This window comes from Diadema setosum, chromosome 9, assembly GCF_964275005.1.
Source record: "Diadema setosum chromosome 9, eeDiaSeto1, whole genome shotgun sequence".
Classification (NCBI taxonomy): domain Eukaryota; kingdom Metazoa; phylum Echinodermata; class Echinoidea; order Diadematoida; family Diadematidae; genus Diadema; species Diadema setosum.
In genome coordinates this window covers 127,652-147,871 of record NC_092693.1, presented here as the reverse complement: position 1 = coordinate 147,871, position 20,220 = coordinate 127,652, and the positions used below count along the sequence as shown (strand labels likewise).

The following is a 20,220-nucleotide window of genomic DNA, read 5'->3' as shown; positions in this document are numbered from 1 at the left end:
AAAACATTTGTGACATGTCTTCGCTGTCCACGCGCGCTTAATCGGAGATGCTGAGTGATGTTTGCAATTTCGATTCGAGCAACATGCTGGGAAAAATAATAAGTTAATTAAGATCGGGACATTACATTTCCCTTCGAGGTAACTGAACTTCGAGTTATCTTTTTCGAGCTACGCGAATTTTAATACACGGAAACTCCATTGGAACAATCGGGACTTTCATTTTGCCCCCGAGGTAAGTGATATTCGGCTTATCCGACGTCGAGGTATCCGAGTTTGACTGTATGTACATACACTTTAATGATTCATTATACCCCCGCCAAACGAAGTTTGAAGGGGGTATATAGGAATCAGCGGATGGTCGGGCGGTCAGGCGGTCGGTCGGGCGGTCGGTCGGTCCGTTGCAAATCTTGCGTCGCGAACTACTTCCTCAGTTTTCAACCGATTCCCATAAAACTTGGCACAGATAAAACTTGGCACAGATCTATCTTGTACCTTGGGTTGTAGATGTGCAAGACGTATTTTTTGACAGTACCCAAAAGTACGTTGCCATGGTAACGGCATATTATGGGCAAAAATGGGTACAAATCTTGCGTCGCGAACTCCTCCCAGAGTTTTTGATCAATTTTTATGAAATTAGGTACAGATGTTCATCTGAATATGTTAATGTGCAAGACACATATTTCCGCAGTGGCAAAAAGTGCGTTGCCATGGTAACGGCATGTTATTGGTAAAATATAGGGCAAAATGCTTCATGGCAAAACTGCTTCATCAGTGTTCTTCCAATTCTCATGGAATTCATATTGAATGTTTGTCTTAGGATATAGGTCAGCATGACACATTTCTTGACAGTGACAAAAAGTATGTTGCCATGGTAACAGCTCACATATTATGAGCCAAAATGATGGAAAATTTTGTGTTGCAAACTACTTCCTCAGTTTTTGCCCAATTTCCATGAAACTTGGTACAGATGTGTGCCTTTGGTTGTAGATGTGCAAGACGCATTTTTCGACAGTACCCGAAAGTACGTTGCCATGGTAACGGCATATTAATGGCAGAAGATCAAGGAAAGATCTTGCGGATTTAACTACTTCCTCAGTTTTTTGACCAAAGCTTATGAAATGTTATTTTGACCAAAGCTTATGAAATGTTATTTTGACCAAAGCTTATGAAATGTTATTTTGACCAAAGCTTATGAAATGTTGTTTGGTGGGGGTATAACCAGTCGCTGTAGCGACATTTCTAGTTTATTGTACATTTATTGAGAAAATCAAGCACTTCTAAAAAGACAAAGCATTCAGTTAAAAAATGTGCATGAACAGTTTTCTTGAACTGTTTTCTTGCTTTTTGTTTCTTCAGTAAAAAATTCAAGACTATGTGGAAGTGAGCGTTAACTTATGTGTGGATGAAAATTTAACCAATGAATTACTTGTTTACTTGGTATGTGATGACAATTATCATCATGAGTTTTGCTTGAAAAGAAACTTGATATGTATGGTAAAGGACATTCTAAAGAAATTACTATATTTTTATCTCACTAGTTGTAAGTAACTGTTACTAATTAACTAATTTGATAAGTACATTATTCTCAAAGCATTATATGCACTCACTAGACAAAGGTTGGAGTAGTCTTCCCTATCCGTATGGCATAAGTGTTGGCTGTCAAATAACCTTCAGTTCAAATGGATGTGATGACTTGCAGTTTATTCTCTTCAAGACTGAGGCACTTAAGAATGCTTTTTCAAATTGAAATGGGTCAAAGTAAACCACAAGCATGCATCACTTTCAGATTAATAGGTCTGTCGAGATTTGAGGGCTTTACTCATCAAGAAGGTGTAAAATTTTCAGATGATTTATCACCTGCAAGATAGACTATGTCCTTCATTGGTTAATAAATTGTTTTCCTTACATAAAAAAAACCCCCGAATTTCTTGTCTTATAGTGGTTTACTAATAAACTTTTTTTTTTTTTTTTTAATCAAACATACCCTTTACAGGTTAGTGATTTCTAGTCTTGAAATGAATGATGTTGATTCTTTTTTTCCTTCATAGCAAGATGACTTAAGCCTTTGTGATTCATTTGCATGCAAATTAGAAATTACACTTAGTTTAGCCATGAGAATAAGTGGTCCTTTGCTATGTTTGGTAATAATAATATAATAATAATTATGACATTTTTACAGTGCATATATAACAAATGAATGTTCCCTATGCACTTTACAATCTCATCACAAAACATACTGTAATTAACAATTTACTTTATTTTTAATTCACAAATGAATAAATCTTTAAAGAAGATTTGAATGAGACCAATGAAGATAACTGATTGATATGTTGTGGTAATGAGTTCCACAATCTTGGGGCAGCAACTGAAAAAGACCTGTCACCATAAAACTTTGTATTAACTTTAGGAATGCAGAGAAGGGATTGATGTTGTGATCTACAACTACATGTATATAGGGACAGGTGAGGTAATTAATTCCTTGAGATATTGTGGACTGATATCATTTTGAACTTTATAAACTAACAGGAGAATCTTAAATATGAGACGTAATGAGGGTTTCTTGAGAATTTACAATATAATACTACCAAATGGAGCATTTAGTTTGCAAAAGAAAGATGAAAGCAATAATATGTGTTAAAAAAATGTTTATCATTCAAAAATCTATTGCATTGACAAAAAGCAAATTTGTCTATATTTGGAAGCTTACTAATCAGGTGTTGTTGTATGACACACTTTTAAAAGAGACAATTTATGTTCCTATCATAATTTGTAAACTCATAGTTTTTATACCATCTAATACTTAATTTTTGGGATGAGCACGTCAGGTTGAAATGTCGTATGCAACCCTGATTCAAATGTTTGTATATTTAGTAAGCAAGTCAATGACCTTAGAGGAATGAACCGCAAGATATTAGGCTGCTATGTATGTAACTATTGGCAAACCGCAAGTAATTTCCTGCATCTTATTAGCGAGTGTTAATGTCTTAAGTCTGTAACAGTTTTATTAAAGCCTGTGAATGTTAGTTGTTTATGACAGTGTCACTGATGGTCTGGTTGAGCCCTAGGAGAGAGGGGAGGGGAGTGGAGGGGGTTAGGGTCTGGATCTGGATCTGGATCTGGATCTGGTTCTGGATCTGGATCTGGTTCTGGATCTGGATGTGTACAAGGCAGGGCCCTTATTGGCCATGGGTCTAAAGGGTTTAGGGACTGAAAAAGTACATGATTCGATTTTATCAATACTTTGTATACGCCTGTAGTAGGAATCATCTTGTAGGAGAGAGATGCAAAGTTATTTGAATTACAAAAGGTCTACATTAGGCTGAAGTCCAGGACCCATAAAGGTCAAAGCTGTGACTATTGATTTAACTTTTCTAGACTACGGTTCAATTTACCTTAGTTGCCTACTTCTTAGATACCTTTGTTTCATCATGTTGAAATGCTCATACACTTAGCATCACATCTCTGTGGGTGGTTTTCTCTAGCTTTTGGATATATGGTATCATATTGAATTAACAATATGTGACTACTTTGTTTCACAATGATGGCTGTTAGTACCTTCTGTCATGGTCACAACAATTGTGGCCATTAGAAGGAGTTCTCATTTTCAGCTTGGACTTGTATATTATACGAAGAGTGTTTGAAATACATGTACAAAATTTCACAAAACGGCAACAATTGTATCCATAACGTTAAGATTTAGTAAGCTTACAGCCACTATATATGCCCTCTCCTTTTATAAAAGCCAATGGGAAAGGACATTTTCCATTTCACTCCCTGTCACCTTGCTACCTTAGATTCAAGATTCAAATTTATTTTCACTTCCATCAAATAAACAAAGAAATTAATACAATATATATGCACAACATATTTGTAATAATTACAGAATGTGATTTAACAGAGTACCTAAGATGTAATGCTGAAATACATTTGTACTGCTATTAATGAGATTAAAAAAGTTAGCTATGAGGATAAAAGCAGTCCTGACATTGTAAGCCGTGTATTGATTACTGGTAGGCTTACAACAGTTTAATGATATTTATTTTCATTACCTATACACGTTACAGCAAACATGAGGGTCATCATCGGTTATTTAATTCATTATTACGCAGTGAAAAACGGCATTACTAGGCAATGAAATACGGCATGTTATTTGCATAATTTCTACACAGCTGCGTGCAGTCACCAGCTGTTCGAAGCACCTCATCAATTCTCTCTTCCGTTTCTCTTGTTCAGCGTGTAGGCATTCTCTATCTTTCCTCTCCCTCCCTCTCCCCCCTTCTCTCTCATTTCTCTCTCTCTCTCTCTCTCTCTCTCTCTTTCTTCCTTTCCCTTTCTTCCACTAATTCTGTTTTTGTCCCATTCCGTTCGATTGTATCTCCTTAGTTTAGTTATGCCATGTTGTTGTGCATATGTGTAATGTATTTGTAATTGTATGTGTATTTTTGGAAGAAATTCTTGAGTGGTCCACAATCTACAAGCACTGCTTTTTAGTGGACCTCTCAGTTCTCTTTTTTTTTCTCCTCAAAATATAACTTTGTATTTTCCCGTATGTATACATGATTCATCTCTATTAGTTTGTTGTATATCGTTAATCCTTCGCACTTTGTACTGTATACATGCTTATGATGGATTTTCTGTTTACCTCGTGTTATGTTTTGTTGGAAAGAAAATGAGAATGAAATAAATGAATTAAAATTGAAATTGAAAATTGAAATGATGATGCATAAGGTACATACATATGATCATTGATTAGGTCCTTGATAATGAGCAATATAACATTAATAGCCATTATTTATGCTTTACAGTTCTAAAATCATATCAAAGGGTCCTAAAGGTTTCTTGTATGATCATTTAACCTGTTGAGTCCCAAGTATACTTGGGTAAGTGTCTGTGGGAAATGCGTCTGTGGGAAATGTGTGTTGTAACAAAATCAGCCCGTCCTCAACACTCAACAGGTTAAAGTGAGAAGAAATCTTACTACATAAGGTTACTCAAATGATAATTTGGCTGACAGTTTAAACATGAATACAGTAATTTTTCTTTTCTGGTTATCAACCAGTGGTATATATTTCTAACTGCCACACAGAAAATTAAGATTAATTTCATTACATTGTGATATCTATCGTATTCTAAAACTTTTCACCAAAACCACTATTTTACCAATATTTGCATGTCCTCTGTAGCTCTGAAAGTAAATAGAAGAAGTGTGTAGAATTGATGTTTCTATTCAAATGTAGGACCAACCCTGTTTGATTTTGGTGATATTTGCATCTAAAAAAATGTTCTGATGTTATTAACTTGTTAAAGACTAGTCCTGAGTATACTTGGGCAGGTGTGTATTAAAAATGTGTGTTATAGCAAAATCAGCTTCCTAGAATAATCAAGCTTTCCTAAACCATAGAGAGGGAGAATAGAAAATCAAACCAGATTCTCAAGCAAGTGTGTTCTTACATTTTAGTAAAGGAGTAGTATGCTGTATGTAGTCAATAAGAGCTTTTTCTTTTTTATCGGGATCTATCTCCTCTGGTCCTAACCTTGGAAGTCACCTACAAGCCTTCATTTCAAAACTAGTCTGGATCAAAGACTGGGCAGTAACAAAGGATCTCCACTTGAGTAGCTTTTGTGTGAGTCAGAACTCGTATTCCCCAAAACATCAACGTCACTCCAGACAAGCTGCTGGAAAAGAGGAAACTGGGTAATGACAGGGGGCTAGATGGAAAGAGCTTCATTGCTTCCATGAACACATTTTATGACAGTATTGGGATATGACGTCATTTTCATGAGCAGAAAATGGAAAACCTTTTAATGCAGGTTTAGGTGAGAAAACAATGAAATTCAAAAATGATTCCATCTGCATCATAATCACTGGCACATGTTCATGGTGAAGTTGTATTAAGGCACCTTGTAATGCATGCAACATCAATATAGAAACATTATTCAATATGCTAAAAAAAATGCCAGGAAAGCTATTCTACACACTGCAATGTGACTGAAAGTCCACCACATATGTCACAAGGGATCATTAGAAAATTTTTGCAATGTATTCAAAAGTATGGGTGTATCTCTCATGTGATTTCCAGCAATTTGCCATTCTTTGTACTGCTTTTGTTAATTTCTTTTTTGAAGCCAGGGCAACTCTTTTTGGCTTGATTGCTCTCTGTGAGGTTAAAGTGTGCTCAAGACAGTTTCTTTCTTTTAAACCAGATCTTCTGGTAGACCAATCAAATATTTCTCTTAACATGCAGACACTTTATTAAGCTAGTAGGTAATAAAGGCAAGATGATTTCAAATATGTTTTTTTTCTACAATTTTTTTTTAGAATGGACAAGAAAAACAATATAGATCGGCCAAATTGTGTGATCAAATTTTCTTTTTTACTTTTCCAATTTTCTCTTGTTTTCCTGAAAGTGCCATTGGGTGCAATATCACAAAAACAAGCAATATCACCAAAAAAAAAAAAAAAAAGAGCTTCAGTATCCACCGAAATCAATTGTCTATACTTTCATTTCCTTCAACAAGTTTCAGTATCCACCAAAGTCAATTGCATATATACTTTCATTTCCTCCCTATCCCATCTTACTGCACTGAAAGTGACAGTTTGAAGTGTGAGATATTCTGCCTCAAGAATAGGTAGGATTGAGTGAACTGACCTGCCCCGTGAGAATCCTTTTCCACCATTTTAAGTAATAACAATACGTGAGAGGGTATTGTAGTTGGGGCAAGGGGATACCTGAATAATACGATTGGCTGACAAGGTGCTCAAAGTGACCCCGTTCGTGATACTTCCATAGTGTGATTAGTAAACTGTCCCCATGTGGCATCATGACTTTGGGCTTGTTTTCATAGAGGAGGCAATCGTTATAAGATCCTATATGAGTGGATGAGTGAAGATAATGGTGAGCTTTTTCTGACTTTAAATATCTTTAGCCTTACAGGAGACAATTGTTAGCTTCCTAACCCAATTCAAATTTACCATCACCCAGCTTTACTTTTCATCATGTATCTTCATACAAAGTTTAAATGTTTGATAACGTAGACACAACAATTTCTAATGACATTCAGTGACTGATAATACCAATGGGATGTTTAGGATGAGGCAATATCCGCATCTAGTTAATGCATGATGTGGTGTCAGCTGTGTTGCCTTACACGTTGATATCAAATGTTGGTTGACTAATCACTTTGTTTATGTTTGTTATATTAGATGTTCTGAGCATGCCCCCCATGGGGCTAATTCCCCTTCCATCAACCCAGAGGTGTGGCTAGATGACCCCCTTAGTCTCCAGGCATGGCTAGACACTCAAGAGGTCTTGGACCTAGGACCCATCGGGATGCAGGCTAGGTGAGGTGTAAAGTTAATCTAATGAATCAAATGATGCACCAGGTGGTACCCCAGAGTACAGCCATACCCCAGGGTACTGCATTGTATGGCGCTATCTGTGTTTGTAATATGTATATTTACACACTGCCATTATCACTCTGCAATAATGATCCCAATGCTATATTCAGCCTAGTTATAACGATTTTTGTTGTTTTTTTTGGTTTACTGCAATTACAATAGTAATAGCATGATAATAATGATACTTTTCTTTTGTTTTCAAATCATGTTATTACAATTTTGAACATTATTTCAGAATGAGATCATTTGGAACCATAAACTTGTCGTATGATTACTTATTTTACATTTCCCATGGATTGGTAATGCATAGTGCGATGTAGTCATCTGTGTGTGACATGGAGATCACTGGTGTAGTGTGTTTAATAAATGCTTATGTTATGATGCAGCTGCACTGCTGAGCTCATCGTTGTAAAGTAATTTTTTTTTCCACAGTGCACTAAAAATTAGTTTAACCCAATGTTTTTTTATCTTAAACCCAGGGTACAGCGCTGAAAAGAAAATACTTCAACAAAGTTGTAGATTTCTATTTGGTACCCCAGGCAGGGTACCAAAAACAGCATCAAATATCAAGTAATAATGGATTTAAAAGTACTATGCTTTTCATCTCATTTCTTTCAATGTGTTCACATTCCTGCCTATGTCCTCGTTTCTTTATGTCATATCATGTATATGATGATCTTCATTCTTTGTGTGAACAGAACAATTTCCATGTATTTTTTTTAACAAATGGGTCTACACAGAGTAAAGAAAGAGAAATAAAATGAAATGAAAGTGTTGTCTATGAATTGAATGAGGGTCATGAAATTGAAACATGCTTGCAATGAATCTCCTGGTCAGATAGAAACTGTTGGATGCATTGATTAATGTCATTGTCACCCTCATGCTCCTACTCTCTTCCTCTTTCAGATGTTCATCTTTTCTCTCATTGCTCTCTACTACTGACACTCTTGCTAATATCACCATCATTAACAAATAGTTTTTATCCTAACTGTTGGAATCAACCATCAATAATCTCATTGAAACACATATGACAGCTAGTGCTTAATAGAATTAAGTATTCTGACATTGATATATTTCCTGTATAAATGAGAAGTTATCTTTACGGCATAGACCAAAAAGGATGTAAAAGATGCACGAGATGTACAGTTACAATGTTTGAGGTCATAAACTCTACCACTACCAACTCTTCACCCTCATTATCATCTTAGGTTTGGCTGGTACGTGACATCAGCTCTGGTCAGCAATCTCTGGATGACACAGAGCCTAGTGATTGACCACTGGAGGATCCTGCAGGGCTCACAGATGGCCAACTATGTGACCGTGTCCACTAAGGAGATTGAGATACTGACCCGTGAACCTGTGACCACTGCCATGTACCGTGGTCAGAAATACTGTGACCGACCAGAGTGTACCAATGGAGTGTACTACCCTCCTTGGTGCAAGAATACCTCAGAGTGTGTCTTGCTCCTGGCAGACTACCCAGGTAAGACTGGAGGGAGTATCTTGCTGTACCGGCCGCACAGAATGCTGTTAGTGGGAGGTTTGTTAGCGCTAACAAGTCACTAACAAATCAGCCGCTAACAGCACGGGCAAAATGACCGCACAGAAAGCGCTGTTAGAGCGCTGTTAGACACGTGCGCTGTTAGGGTGTTGTCAGTGGATTTGAGCCATAGAGTTAGGCAAAATCTATGCGATTTGTTTGCAATGATCTATTTATAGATTGATGCATCTTGTTGATGCAGCGGCAGCACTACGCAGTGCATCTTTACACAGTTCGATATCATCCGTTCATTGTTGCCTTCTTTAGAGCATGGCCGGCGCCACGTCTTCAAAAGTGAGGTGGGGGAGGGGCCCAATTCTAGGTTTTCATGAGCTAACAAAAACAAAACAAAACAAAACAAAAAGGACTTTAGCGCAACAATTTCTCCAGCTGACAAGCAAAAAAAAAAATAAAAAAGATAAAAAAATAAAGAATAAAAAATAGGTCTTCAGCGCATCTTTCTCATTCCACTTCCGGTTTCTGCGGATGACATTAAGCAAAAATTAAAAAAAAAAAGGTCTTCAGGGCAAAAACAAAGGCCTTACCGCGCTCAAAGGTTTCATTCCTTTTTTTTTTCTTTCGCCACTTCCGGGGTGGGGGCCCAAAGTGGTGACACCCTATATAGGCCCTACTCCTTATGTCGTCCTATGGGTGCAAAACAGGGCCCCCCTCTTCCACCGGCCCTGCAGAGCTGTATTTGAATTGATCATAATGGCGCAGAATAAAGCGAAGAAAGTTTGATTTGGTTTGGTGTGGTTTGGATTTATTTCCGCATTTCCTTTCTCCAGATACAATAGCTAATGAAAACGAAGTGATGAACAGTATGCAAAAAAAAAAAGGAGAGTATAACATACAAATCAATACAAGAATTTGTCAGTATCATGGGTTCAACATCAATCTCTAATAATGTATAAATCAAAGTAACATATGCTCAAGCATACTGTGTTCATACTGTGTTCATGTGTGAACAAAGGAGAAATCAGTAACCCAGGGGACAGTCATCATAAGCGGAGCTTAACGTGGATGAGGCCCTATCTTGTATACGAATATAATACAATACCAATAAACCTACACGAAAAAAAAAACTTGTATCTTAACATTGTATACCAATGTCCCCCCCCCCCCGAAAAAAAAAAAAATCACTCAATCTGCATTTATATGAAGATGGTCTTGTCCTTTAATTTGCATTGATTGTATTTAGGGTATGATACGGTAAAAGCGGCATGGGTACCTACTCACTCACCGTAGTGCTTTTTCCCGAGCAAGACCTACAATGTCAAAAAGCACACCTTTGGAAAACCGATATTTCCTGGAAAAAGTCACCTTTCACTTTCTTTTTGAAAAGGATCATGTCTTGGTCTTCTCATGTCGTCATCAGCAAAATCTAAGTCGCCCACTACCCGCCACATTCTTTATTAGGTCTAGGTCAATCTATTTTGAAAAAAATATTTTATTAAAAAAGAGACAACTGAAATTACAGCGCACGCAAGAAATTATTCACTAAAATTGTCACTATCGGTACCCCTGGCACTGTTAGTGAGTTGTTAAAACAGCACCACTGTTGTTAGCTTCTGTGCGGCCTCGCGATGTTAGGCTAACAGGGCTGTTAGTGAATTTGACTAACAGCACGCTTCTGTGCGGCCAAATCGTCGCTATCAGTGCTGTTAGTGCGCTGTTAGCACTAACAACGTTTCTGTGCGGCCGCCCCTGGTCCATTCACCTACATAAAAACAAACAAACAAACAAACTTTGTTATTTGTACTGTAATTTAGAAAATCTGAGAATTTAGGTGGTAGAAGGCTTAACGGTGTACTATGTATTCTTTCTAGGATATGTGTTTGGCCCTGAAAAGGGCCTACCCAGTCCTGACGTTTCGGCAAGCATGTTCTCGCTGTTCTCAAGGGAACATTTCCCCAAAACAAAACAAAACAAACAAACAAACAAACAAACAAACAAACAAACAAACAAACAAACAAACAACAACAGCAAACAACCTTCTGTGCCTACACTCTCTCCACAGAAAAATTTCCTTCATTTTCATTAACACTAACATTGCTTACAGCCATCTGACACGGTAATTGAAAACACGTCCTTAACTATGGCTCAGCTTTAAATCTACTTGGTAGACGTATTCAAAGAGTACGGACTTATGTTGCAAAGATTTGTGTAAAGAAAAAGAGAGTTAAATCAATTTCTGTCAAAATGCCCTGATTAGTTTTGATGAGTTTTGCAGTCATTGAAATGAGTGTAGGCACCACACAGCTGTGTAAGCTAAGACATGTCAATGCTATGGTAATCCTATAGGTAAGACCAGGGAGGTGAGACCTCACCTCCCTGGTAAGACTCAACCTTAGCAACAAAAGGATTTAATGATGCTGTGAAATAATATTGCAGTCTTATCCATTGCCATCCTTATGAAGAAAGCAGGATCCACCAATAAATCCTGATCTATGATTCAACTCACTCTTCTCTCACATTTCCAACAGGTGTCTTTGACAGTTAGTCTTGACAATGCTAATGTCAGTTCTGAACTGTTCCTTTGTATATATCATCACAAATTATTTGACTTTCAAAATTTCCATTCAAAAACAGTCAAGCAAACATGAATTATTGATACATAAAAATCACAATATCAAAAGAACAACAATAACATTGATCAATTAAGCCTTTCTTATTATTTGTTTGTGTATTGCTAAATTTCCAGTGAATTACTGTCTACTGTATTTTACAGACTACACACTTAGAACTAATCTATTTTGGGCATATTCTCAAACTTCATAATACTGTCTTTCCAACTATGTTGTTCCAGAGGATACACAGTTTAACAGATTTATGAATAATTCCAACTATTATCTGCCTTGACTGCTAATGTCTATGACATTGACAATTATATTGTTCAAAATGAAACAAAATGTGTTTAATGGACAAGTCTTTGTTTAAGCTAAGATGTGGTGAGCATGGGTATCTTTGTAAAGGGAACACCTTTTGTATTTCAGCCAGGTTTTCATCAGTCTGCCAGCCATAGATTGGTCTCATATGTCACATGTAATTAATTCAATTTGATTGTGTCGTCTCTTTCTGGCAGGAAGCCATAAAGTTTGACAGTGCTTGAGCCAAGAAATGAGCCACATGTTTCCACATCACTGCATGTTTGTTTTGTTTTTATTAAACAAAGCATTGTATCCCATGGCAGGTCATAGGACCTATGCTCATGTTTTATCAGATAAATATTTCTTGTCGTAAGTAATCATCTGCCTGTAAATTGGATACTTTATTGGACAAGTTATTTGTAACATTGAGTAAACTGTTAGTATTAAAAAAGATATTCCAGTATTTCTAATGTTTTCTTTTATTTGATCTGTATTTTCTCTCTCAGTGTAGGGAATGATGTTCATTTCATATCAGATCTATAATGAGTAATTTTTCAGTCAAAACCTGACCTGAAGTGCTGCCATTTCTCTCATTCTTCAATGATATACATCTCTAGTGTGATTTTAATGAGTAGTGCAGAGCACAGCTCAATCAAATGTAGAATAAAAACCTTGTCAGAGATGAGGCAGGCAAGTGAGAATGAGAAAAGTGTTGTCAGATAGATGATTGAGAGGGATCTTCTCCTTCCCCTCAAACTCGACTTGAAGGGAGGGCCGATAACTAGGAGGAAAATCAAATTAGGTGAAAAGGAAGCAATAGTATTGGGTGGAAGGAACCTTAGCAATACCAGGACTTCCACCAACTAACATAGCGGCAGTAGGGTTTCTGTGTGTGTGTGTGTGTGTGTGTGTGTGTGTGTGTGTGTGTGTATTCACTTGTTGGAAGATTTTTATGCAGGTAGAAAAAGGTATAGGGCTTACTGCAAGAGAATTTTAAGAATAAACGTTTTGATAATCATACACATGCAATGTGCATCAAAATGCACTTTTGCTTTTGCATAGGCCTATATTATAAGTTTGCCACATGCCATCCCTATGTGTTACCTTAACATTTATTTAGCAGCTGCAGCATATTGAGCAAAAAAAAAAAGAAGAAATAATAAAAAATAAGTGTAAATGAACAGCTAAAGAAATGGTGGTATTGAAACCATTTTCCCATTTGCCCGAGTAAAATATATGTGCCAAGTGTCCTCACATTTGATACTCCCTTGCAGTGATTTCTGTCTGTCCCAGGCCACTAATCATGTAGTTTGTAGGCCCTTGGTTTTTAGGACATTATAGCTATAATGTATGAAGTATGATCACAATACTATCAACTTGTAGAAATTAAAGCTAAGAAATTGCAAGATGCGAAGTGATTGGCTTAAAACAGGTTTTGGTGGTTTAGGTTTGTGTATGTTTCCTTTCGTCTTTTTTTTTCTGAGGCTAACATCGCTTCAAGCATGTGCTAAGGTAGCAGACTCTATTATTTTTTTCTTTTCTTTGTCAAAGAGTGTACTGTGGACTTCTTTGATTTCTTTTTTTTAATTCTAAAATTTAAAGATTGCTCATTACACTGTGAATTTACTATGTATGTTTTTGTTTAAATATATGTACTGTTAATTCATGTATTATTTGCATAAAAAAAACAACAAACCAACAAAACAGGAATAAAATCAAATTGCAACTGAAACTGAGCTTGAGAACATCTTAACTTCGTAGCTGATTCTCAAAGTTGTGTTTAGCATTTAGAAGCTTACATACTATTTCGGTATCTTGGCAGAATATTATGTCATGGGAAAAAGCCCTGGTTCTAATAAGTTTGTTCATCTCAAATTCAGAAAGTTGATGTTTAGTGACTCTATGCAGGATATGCAATTATTACAAGGAATTTGATTTTGAAGTTTAGAGATATTTGATGTCTATGCATATCATTACAATTTGCCATCTTGTTTTTTTCCCCCATTTTCTAGGAGGTTGTATAGCTCTCTTTCATACATAGCCATGCAGTTATTTGTGGCACTCCCCTGTCACCTTAGAGATGAATGAAGGGTACAATGCCTGTGAGTATATATTAATTATTATGTCCAATCGAGGATTCAAAAATGTGACTAATGGGAAGAACAAATTGCCCTCTTTTATCCATACATTTCATTTTGATTTTCTTTGATGCCTAGAGTCTAACTTTGAGATGCTAACAACCCAGATCCAGAGTCTCGGTTTGATGGTGGGCGTGGCATGGATTGGAGCCAACTTTGTGTCCACAATCCAGGAGAGACAAGAGAATGGTCAACCTACACTGTTCTTCAACTGGACACCTAATGACATCACCTCAGCTGGTGCCTTCAGTCGCATTGCCTTCCCATCATGCCAACAGGAACAAACTAGTAAGTCATTTCTTTTTGTCTATTGTTTTATTTCATACATCTGGTTTTCCTCCCAACAACAGATGCCTGTAGATTTCAATGAAGAAATAGTAAATACAAACAGCATGCAATTTGCAAAATCATTGAAGATTTTGTTTTGAAAGTTAATTCATTTCCATTCACATGGTGAATTGCCCTTTCAGTTAAAGGCTAATTGTTAAAGGAGTCCATATGTACATGAACAATGATGTTCAATGTAATGTAACAAATGCAACCCCATAAAAAGCCATGAACAACAAAATAAAGCGAAACAAAAACCAAATCACAATGCATTCAGGTATACTGATTGACTGCAAAAGCATGAAAACTATCGTGAAATGCTAGTAGATCAAAAGCCAGTGTATAGGCCTACTGGTTATATATTTGATCACTTATCAACAGTAAACAGGATCCCCTTTTCAATGCTTATTCATTAAAGCAAACATGTTCATTTTCTTTTTCTTTCCCCATTACAAATCTATGAATTAGTGGAAGATACTGGTGGCTGTGATACCCCATGGCAGAACGTACACAAAGTAGTGTGGCGCCCTCTGGTGACAGGTGCTCCATACGTCTATGACCTCCTGAAGGATGTGCGATTTTCCAATTCTCGCATGGAGTCTATTATGTACAACTTTTACTTTAGTCGACTGGATATGACTGAGTTTGCATGTCAGTGGGTTCAAAGAAACGAAGGAACCTGGGAGCCATGGATACCAAGTGGTGAGACGATGGACTCTTCTTCAGCTTTTGTACTCTTACTTCTCACAGAATGAAGCTAGTAATGTTACAATGCCAGATGGGGAGCATCAAAACTGTTGTAGCATAAAGGAGCCTTATGGTGACTTACCTGAAATAAACAAACCTGACAGTTATAATAAACACATTTTGACACTTGAACATTGTTGCTAGTTATAATACCTGATTTGAAGGAGAAAACGCCAAAGGTTGAATTTGTGGGCGATGTTCAAATTCTGAAGGTTCGTCAGAAGTGTTAGTTTATATGAAAATGAAATATGGAAAGTTTGATGGTCCAAAATTATGTGAAGTTTGAAAATCCAAAAATCAAAATGGTGCATACTAATGAACCTTTGAAATTACAAACCTTATCTTATTTTTGGATTAATGAAATTTTTGAATAACATTTTTTTTTTCATTTTTTCTAATTTACGAATCTTACAAGTACTGAACCTTAATACATTTTCAGATTAGCAGACCTTCGGAATAACAAACCGTATATCATTTTTGGAATTACAAATCTTCAGAATAAGAAACTGTAACCAAACCTCGTAAAAGTTCAAAGTTATCAGTCAGTCAAATTTCATCAGGATTAAGCAAACATAAGGGAAGTTATAGCTGCTGGAATATATGGGTGCCTTGAGAGAATCTGTTTGTGTCATGTGACCCTGAAATCTGCCAGTATTATAAAGCTTCATACTCGTGGTCAAAGTGTGGGACTGTTTTCTGTGTCTATCCAAATTCACTAAATCTCAATGTTTTCTTTTATTTCATCAATGTCATTTATATTGCATCTGTCTTTGATTTAGACACCTCTCTTGATATTATCAAGATTTCTCCCTTATTACAGTGTACAATACAAAACTTGCAATTAACCTGTTGAGGACAGTTTGATTTTGCTACAACACGCATTTCCCATAGACACCTGCCCAAGTATACTTGGGACTCATCCTCAATGGGTTAAACCATGCCCATCCTCTCTGAAAGCCCATGACATATAATGGGCAGATACTCAGTGATGTCCATATTTTTCTAATAAACTTTTAATTTCCGTTAATTTTAACCCTGGACATTTTTCTCTTGGGTAAACCTGGGCAAGCAGATAATTTTCAGCACCGTTTTTAAATTTTGTCTCATTTTCTGTCATTTTAGGAAGTAACCATCTCCTGAGGTAATATCAATTGATCTCTGATTCCAGCTGAAGATGACATCTGAAATAAGGACAGCTGATGTTACAATATGGCATAGATTGTGGCTTTTACAACAAGAAAGGGAACACGTTCTTAAAATTTCCTGGAATTTCCTGTGAATCATAGAAACAAGAAAAAAGATTGTCATGGGGGATTTCTAACATTACATCTGTATGTTACATTTTAAAGGGTGTTTACAGTTCTGGTCGAGGTGAGGATTTAGCTTTTAACATTTTGCGAGGTATTCAGAAACCACTCTACGAGATGTCAAAGAGCATGCAGTTCTAAGGGGTGTCAAAAGTTTATTCGATGAAAATCGGTTTTGAAATGGCCGAGATATCCAAAAACAAGGTGAAACAAAGAGATCCAATAAAGTTGTGGCATGTCGCCTTTTATTATTAGCTCTTTTTTGGATATCTCGGCCATTTGAAAACCAATTTTCATCAAATAAACGTTGAATCCTTCTTAAAATTACATGCTCTTTCATATTTCATAAGAGGCTTTTCATTATCTCACTTAGGAATGTTCAAAACATGAATCCCACCTCAAGCAGTACTGTACAGTCCCTTTAAGATCACATGCATGGAATGCATATCTCTGTAGTATTCTTTGTAGTGTTTCATGTGCCCATAGATGCACAATTTTATCTTTCAATTTTCAGATTTTTGGGCAGTACCAGTTTGTCTATGATTTTTTGATGAATCAAAATTGTAATTCCCCAAAATAATTAGGGGTAAAATCATCTTGAAGATCTGGAGTAAACATACTAAAGAAATGAGAAAAGAGGTTGTATGAAATAAGGAATCTTTTGTCACTAATGGCTATGGTGTTCATCACTGACCAGTTCTCCAGTTATGTAGTAACCTTGACATTGCATGACATTTATCACAGGCACAGTGGGCATCCGTCGTACCATTCTGCTAGGCGGATTGTTTAACAGCCTGACCAACCCCCTGTCCAGCCACTCTGGCATTGAGCCAGGAGCCAGGATGGCAGTGGAGGCAGTCAATGCTGACCCAAGTATCCTCCAGAGCTTCAAGCTGGAGCTCGCTGCCATGGAAACAGGATGCGATCCAGAAACATCTCTCCTCTCCTACTTCAAGTTCTATGAAGACAGGGGCCAGTCTCTTGCAGGTAAGGAAAGCTAAAGGTCCTACCAGTCACTCGTCAGTAGAAAGCACTGTGCCAAACCTGATACCTCTACTGCCCACCAATCATTTCCTTTAGAAAATTGAAAACATTCCTTTTGGCAGGAAATGCATGATTGTAACACTGTGGTTGCTTTGTGATTTGTAATATCTGTTAAATAGGGTACATAGCTTTTTCTGTTCTCAAGACTACTAAATTTATGCATATATTTTATTTGTACAGCTGTGTTGAGAATCCATCACATAGTGTAAAATTGTATTTAAGGTATTTGACTTGACTTTTACTAGTGAGTTCATGATTCTAATGGTATGTGTAATGTGGCCTTTGACTGAGTATTATTCTGTTTGGGGTGGGGGGGGGGGGGATAGGCAGTGGAGTCAAAGTGGACTCAATTCTTTCAAGAATCCAAGTACATCAAACCAATTTGTTGGTCATATAAATTGTAAATAATGATAATAAGAACACTTGTGACAGGTAACTCATTACATAGCCTACATTTGATCTCCTTCCTTTTTTACTTTGTGGCATGTAACACAATTAATTGAGGCGCTTATCAAAATAATGAGTGTCATTTTCAATATAGAGAAGAGCAGCGTAATATATCCTCTATTAAATTACTGCACTGATTGTGGTCTTACTGAGAAGTATGGTCTTATTATGCAGAAATGGAATAGGTTCTGATAGTAAATCTGGATAAAGTTCAGAATGAGTAGCCTGTTTGGTTTTAAAATAATCATATGATAGAGATGAATGTGTAAATCCCTTTCCCCCTAAATTTATCTGTTGAGTCTGTGAGGTATGTGAATTGTCGTCAGTACTGGGTGGTCATTTGTAATTGCTCACAAACCAGAGTCAAATCTGCAACATGTGTTGTGTTTAGTATTAATGACTTTAGTATTTTCTTTCTGAAGGACTAGTTGGACCAATGTGTTCTGCAGAGACTGAGGTGGTGGCAAGTGTGTCCAAGTTTCTCAACACAGTGGTGGTCAGCTACCGGTCAGACTCACCCAGTCTGTCCAGCAAAGACCGATATCCATTTCTCTTCCGTACTTATCCAGATACAACACAAGAAAGGTGAGTTTATAAGCATTGAACAACTGAACAACACAGACATTTCACCTCTGATTCTCGTACTCCATAATAGATGCCAGTGGTGTGAATATGGCATGTGGGCATTTTCACCACTCCGAATGAAGTAAGAGAATGAGAACCAACAACCATAGATTGACGCATCATAACCATGGAACATTGTTGGTCATTGCATAACTTCATTTTGAGCCATGATTGTGCTTGTGCACTGTGTATGCTCCACTGGCATATATCATTGGATATGAGAATCAGTGGGCCTCTTCAGCACTGAAGCAGTGGTCACTGTGGTGAGAAATATGTGACCCGCTACAACAAAATGATCCTAAAGTCGGGTGAGGTCGATTATTTGAAAATTGCATGACAAAATTCCCTAATCTTTCTGCTTTAAATTGATATATAACAATAATTATAAAGATAATCGGCTGCGGAGATATCGATGTTTAAAAGAGAGCATGTCGAGACGTATGGGAAATCACTGTTTCGAGAAAAGCGCCCTAAAAGTTTTCCTTGCGACGCAATCGCGATCAAGGGACACGCTAGTCAATTTTCACCTCCGGACAATAGAAGGTAAACCCTAGCAACCCCCGAAATGCTCATTCAAGCACAGCGTCGGCGGTCTCCTCACCGACCAATCAGTGACCAGGATGCCAGGAGAAGCGGTTGGGCATAGCACACCCCGCCCGCACGCACCAGTCGACTTGGTAGTGTGCGAGCTTCATGCTTCGGTTAGCGGCAAGCAGCAAACTGACCAATGAGATCACTCCGGTCGTTGTTATGGGCGGAGCCTATCTGTGGCGCTCAATCCAAATTTTCGAACCGGTTTCTGCTTCGTTGAAACGCCAAAAGCATGGCCCAGAAAAAACGCTATTTTTTGGTCTTTCCTTTCATCATTTTGCTTCAAAATTTCAACAGATGATAGACGACATGTCAGACTCCAATGATATGTCAAAATCAGAAAATCGTAAGTTTTGACAAATTATGATGCTCTGACTTCAAACTCGATTTTCACGGCTTTGACCGTGCGCGACTTTAGGACCTTTTTGTTGTAGCGGGTCACATATGCATGCAGTAGGTATGCTGCAAAGCTATATTACACAATGCCATGGGTGTTATGAGATTTTGACTGGATTTCATGATAATCTGCACTATCCGAGATACAGAGAATTAAAAATACATGCCTTTTCATTACTGCACTATTCCCCATTAACGGTATTTATCTAACTTCTTCTTTTTGTCATCTTTTTTATATTTCTTGTGACCATAATGGATTTTCAATATGTTTTAATCTTGTGTCAGGATTCCTTCTCTTTCCCGAGGACATGTTTATAGCATGATAAAATTTGCCTCTCATTTCTTGTCATCAGTCCATGCCACTCTATATGACCGTAGTAGACAGCTTTACTATAAACCAGGAACTAGAGGTAATTCTGAAACATGAGTAGGTCAGGTAAATACATTGAATTGGGTCGTGTGAAAAGATGAATGGGAAGTATGAGAAGCCAAAAGGGAGTATGTAGAACAAAGGCTGGGGTGAGGAGACAGAGTCTTGATACACTTTGGATGAGTGTCAATGAAAATTGAGTCTGGTTCCCTAGAGACCAAGACGTCATGGTGATGATACCAAGGATTAGATGAGGTCATGATAATAGTGATAACAGACATCAGGTTGGGATTCTTTGCTTATTGTCAGATTTATCTCAGCTGATGAGAAGGTTTTAAGCTAAAGTCAGGAATACAGTATATCTTAATATAGATGCATGATGAAGTCTGGATCATGGAGGAAATTTACATATATGTCCAG

At 37.2% G+C, this 20,220-nt stretch overlaps 1 protein-coding gene across 1 annotated transcript in view; it reads left to right on the top strand.

The window, feature by feature from the left end:
- The window catches only part of LOC140232727 (uncharacterized), a 61,877-nt gene that overhangs the window by 10,650 nt on the left and 31,007 nt on the right, over positions 1-20,220 (top strand). Inside the window, exons 3-8 of the mRNA XM_072312843.1 lie at positions 7,205-7,342; positions 8,608-8,882; positions 14,026-14,239; positions 14,693-14,976; positions 17,073-17,315; positions 18,242-18,404. Of these exons, the coding sequence (XP_072168944.1) occupies positions 7,205-7,342; positions 8,608-8,882; positions 14,026-14,239; positions 14,693-14,976; positions 17,073-17,315; positions 18,242-18,404 (1,317 nt within the window). The remainder of the gene's footprint in view (positions 1-7,204; positions 7,343-8,607; positions 8,883-14,025; positions 14,240-14,692; positions 14,977-17,072; positions 17,316-18,241; positions 18,405-20,220) is intronic.